This window comes from Antrostomus carolinensis, unplaced genomic scaffold (assembly GCF_000700745.2).
Source record: "Antrostomus carolinensis isolate BGI_N321 unplaced genomic scaffold, ASM70074v2 scaffold7384, whole genome shotgun sequence".
NCBI classification, from domain to species: domain Eukaryota; kingdom Metazoa; phylum Chordata; class Aves; order Caprimulgiformes; family Caprimulgidae; genus Antrostomus; species Antrostomus carolinensis.
The window spans coordinates 82,298-87,195 of NW_010312805.1; the positions used below are offsets into that span (position 1 = coordinate 82,298).

Here is a 4,898-nt window from a genome sequence, read left to right on the forward strand (position 1 = left end):
TGGTTGCTTGGGTGAAAATGCTGCCTTCTCGTCTCAGGTTGCTTCCTGCTCAGCTAACACTCATGGTGATGGACACAGAGTTGAAGCAGTGGAGACTCAGGCCCCACCACGGGATGGCTCCTGGTAGGAACCCATGTCATGGCACCAGCCTCTGCCCTCCGTGCGGGCTGGGGTAGATGCCTTGCCCTGCCTGGCCCTGCCTCGCCTCCAGCTGCCATGAAGGCAGCGTGTGGGCTGTGCCTTGGCCACGGCTCGCTGCACCCTGGCCGCAGAGGCTGCGCTCTCCTTCGTTGCAATTTTACAGCTAGATGTGAGGTTTGACACCAAAACAGTACAGGCTTAGCAGCGTGTTTCTTTCTGCTCTCTTTGTTCTGGGACATTACTAAGTTTGTAAAACAGAAGACAAGCAAACAGCATGTTGTGTTCTCAACAGCTGCCTACAGTTTCCCATCTTGCAGCACTGGACATAGGCATCTTCTAATCTTTTACCAACAAAAGGGTGATGAATTAGTTTGGCATCTGCCCATTGGCAAGTCTGGCCACAGCACAACTGTTTGCAGCTGTCTTCTGGAAAGGTGGTTCTGCTGGTGGTCTCTGGGAAAGGAAACGAGAATTTCTGCCAGGCTCTGCTGTTCCTCTGCTCTGCTGGGAGACTTCGCAAGGACTGGGTGGCTATGGCTGAATGCTACTTGTTTACTACTTGGGCTCCAAATTTTAGTATGTGCCTGTTATGTAGTAGTAGTCTTAAAGCATGAGCCTCTTACTGAAAGAAGTATTATTCAAAACTGATTCTATGAATTTGCTACTTAATTCAAAATTTTAAGTAGGACCTGTAATAACTCTGTAGGTAAGTAATAGATTCTGCCTCCTTTTTCTTCACACCGTTTACAGGCATAAGGAAGTCTGTATGTCACAAACTTGTACTTCCACAACATATTCAATGAACGTGCTTCCCCCTCCTGCCCCTTATGATAGCATACCCAGAGAGAGGCCTTAAATTTGAAAAATCTGTTGATGATTCAAATGTTCTTTTTTGAGAAAAGCATTATAACATATAGCACGATTCAAATCAGTCCTGCAGATGTCAAGGCAGGCTGGATGCTTTCTGATGTATGTTTGGGGACCCAACTCCTGTGAAATTTTCAATTTTTTCACTTGATGAATTCAAAATCCATGGAAAGCTTCCAAAGAGAAGCAGTGAACCCGGTTTTTGTTAAGATGTACTTAAAAGTAATTCCTGCAATGTCTATTTTGCACATTCTCTGCAAATTACTCCTGAGAATATTTACAATTTATATTAAGAAAAATAATTAATAAATATTTTGAAATAATATTTGTCAAGTATATTGCTTTAGACTTAACATTTGCTGAAATAAATGAATAGCTTTGAACTTCTGATGAGGTAAAAATTCTTATTCTGAAATATGGACTAAAGTATTAAGAAGTAAGTAGTGATTTCAATGAACCGGTAATTGCAGTGTGAAAATTAAATATAATTAACATTTCCCATATATAACTTTGTGTCCATTATTTATATAGCATTTAAAACCCAAGGCTGTAATCAGATGTTGTTGACTAACTACTTGAGCACAGAGAGAGATGTGAAAGGTTTCCTGGACTTTTTTTTTTTTAATTTATTTTCTTCAAGAGCAATAAATTCTTTTACACCATTTCATGCCATTTTTTTCTCCCCATGGAAACCTGTACTTCTTCCATGGTTTGTTGACAACTCGTGATAATGTAATAAAGATGTTTTACTTACAAAGATGGCACAGGTCGTTTAATCCTCACAGCCATTGCTTCTCGGTCACTGTCCTCTTGCTCGAGTTTGTCCTCTGCTTCCCCATAGCCACTGTCCTCTGTATCCAGGCTATCATTGTGACACTTAACCAGCAGTTCTTCCTTAATCCCCTCTTTGTCCTCTTGTTCCATCTGTTTCCACCCCTTGGTCAGCTCTGATACCACATTTGAACACTTTCTCCTTATGCTTGGTGATAATTTGTCATTAAGAATTTTGTCAATAGCACTTGATTCTTCTTTGAGCTTGGTCATCTCTGAGCTGCTATTGTTATTCTCATACCTTTCACTGAGGAAGCTAACATCACCTCCTCGTTCATAGGCTTTGCTTACAACTGTTTTGGTCACCTCTTTGCTTTTAATTCTTAACTTTTTGAGGGCTTCATCTGATTCCCTTGAATTTTTTTCCACGTCTGTTATTGTCACTGATTCATTTGCTGAATGTTTTTTGTCATCTTTTCCTTGGTCCCTCTTGTCAGATGGAATTGGGCATTTTTCGAAGGATCTTTCTTCTACAGGCTGAGCTGCTGAGTCTTCTGCAGAGGGGACCCATCCAGAGGGCTCTTGGGCTTGCTTTACATGGTGGTCAGATGCCCACTGCTGCCAACCTCGTGCCAAGCTGAAGACTAGGCTGGCCATTCGGATCTTATGGACAGCCCTTTTTGCAGGAGTAGCGCTCGGCTTTTCTTCAGGAGCTGTGCTGCTGCCTGCTGCCATATTGGCTTTTCCTCTTCTTATGCTAAGCCCCCTCTGAATGAACTTCCTGAAGTGAATTAATGTCCCCCAAAGAGAGCTATGGACATTTAAATAGAAGCAGGAGCAGTTTATGCCCACGGAAAATATGTGAAACACTTCTCACAGAGATACAGTATCCTCGCTGTTACGAAGGTCTTTTTTTAAAACACAGGGTTGCATTTCATCACAGCAGATGAATGATGCATGATGTAAACAGGGTGACACAGACCTGCACTGAAAATAGTGGGGAATTAACAGCTCCCTTGGCCCCCTTTCCCTGGGAATGGTCGGTTCTCAGTTTGTTGGCAAGGGTCTTGTTCTTCTGGAAGTGCAGAACTTGGGTTAGAGATACTGAACAGTGTTTGGAAAGGTTAAATGTGAAATGCTGTCAGTTGCTGACAACTTTGGCCAGAGCAGAGACCACTCATCATCACAAGTAAATAGTGGCCCTTGTCACGGAGTGTAAAGCCAGAAGCAGGCTATGAATGAGAAATTTCTAGATGCATTTTCTAAAAAGATGCTAGGTGATTTCTTCTTATCACTCATATGCCCAAGGAAATCCAGGTTTGTTAATTTTTTAAAAGGTATTTATGTGCTCTGTTCCCAGTCATTATCTATTAATGTCTGTCTATTTACAACATACCTTCAGGGGGGTCTGGGAACACAATCATGTTTGTTGTCAGCTCTAAGGATAAGGGAACCACTCTCTCTATTCTGGGATGAATATAGTAAGTCTGACTTGATCAGATGGGTAAATGATCTCCTAGTTTTAGGATTTTGAAAAAATAAAGTATAGCCTATTTAATTCCTGACTGCTTTTCAATAAAGTTGTATTAAAAAAATTGTGTTTTTACTTTTATATTATTTACAGCATAATTATGTTTAGTATTAAAAAACAGAATTTCCTAGGAAACTTTGTGATTTCTTCATTCCAGATGACTTCCTAGAGTATGTTCATATTTGAATTTGTAAAATTGTTTAGTGAATTGATACATCAATTGTTATACAATAGCAAACAGACATTTTCTGAGATACAATCCTGTGGTATCTTATTTCTTAGGGTAATATTTCCTAAATAGGAGTGGAAAATGGCATTGTTTTTTCTATCCATCATACCCTGCAGTTTACAGGATAACCCGTGGCACTTGCCACGTGGTGCTCTGAGGCACACTGAACTTCAAAGAATTCTGTTGGCTTCATTGGTGTTACACCAGAGATAAATATGGCCTCCTGGTACACTGCCTTTTTCTCTTCTCTTTCTATTAAAGGCTGGGCTGTTTGAAGTAGGTTAGATCATATCTAGCTCTTATTTAATAATACAGGAATATGTCATACCTTTGACTTCTAGGCAGAATTCCTCATTAATCTGTGGGGTCATTTCCTCTTCAAAACTGATGACATAATAGAAGTTAGTGTTGCTAATAGATATTCACTCATACTTTTATTTTAGAAAGAAATGTGTCACCTCTGTATACTGTACGATCTCAGCTATTACCAACTGCATCATAACCGTGAAATGGCATTGTGAGGTGTACTGATGCAACTTGATTAAGAAGCATGTGTTACCAAACATTTATTTTGGTGGCATTTTAAGGCTAATCAGGAATGGGACCTTCTTGTGCTTAAAATGTACACATGCACATGTATGCATGCACACAGGGTGCTGTATGTTCCCTAATATGCAAGGAAGATGCAAGTGAAAAAAGAGAATAATGCACGTGCAGAATAGGAGTATGATCTCATTCAAACATTTTCCAAATGCTAAAAGGAACACCAGCTTGAGCTAATCATTTTCATAGTAATAGTTTACATTAGAGGTCTTCAGAGAATTACCTGAAAAATTCTCTCATCATCTTTAGAAATACTGGAAAATGAGAGAATGATGAGCTTTTTATATCATTCCATGTGCTTTCTTGACAAAGGTGACCAAGGCTTCAACTAAATACAGAAGTAAGGGGTGAGGCCAGGGGAGGAGTGCAGTGAAACTTAAGTGACGGTGGAAGGATAATCATGGAGTATAAGGCCAATAGGAGCTCTGTTGTAGGGTAGGATCAGCTCCACCTGCATCTGTTCAGGTTCCTGTTTTACCTGTTCTTAGAGACCACCAGCAGTAGCTGCTCCTGACATTGCCTAGGCAATCTGTTCCAGTGGTTAACTGTTTTAAATTATACCTTTTCTGAGGTCTGATGTCCAGCTCTGTCACAGCACTTTAAGCTTCTATCACTGCTGAAAACAGACAAATCCCACCCTTTCTGAGGCAGCCTTTCTTTGCAAAGACTGCTGTATTCCTCCTCAGTCTACTAAATGACCCCACTTCTTCCTAGCACTTCTTGTGTTTTCATGATCCCTGATCATGTTTTTGCCAG

At 40.5% G+C, this 4,898-nt stretch overlaps 1 protein-coding gene across 1 annotated transcript in view; it reads right to left on the reverse strand.

The window, feature by feature from the left end:
* ABRA (actin binding Rho activating protein) overlaps window positions 1-2,514 on the reverse strand; it is a 6,770-nt gene extending 4,256 nt beyond the window's left edge. Inside the window, exon 1 of the mRNA XM_010167128.1 lies at window positions 1,763-2,514. Within this exon, the coding sequence (XP_010165430.1) occupies window positions 1,763-2,514 (752 nt within the window). The remainder of the gene's footprint in view (window positions 1-1,762) is intronic.
* Between the last annotated feature and the right edge of the window lie 2,384 nt (window positions 2,515-4,898).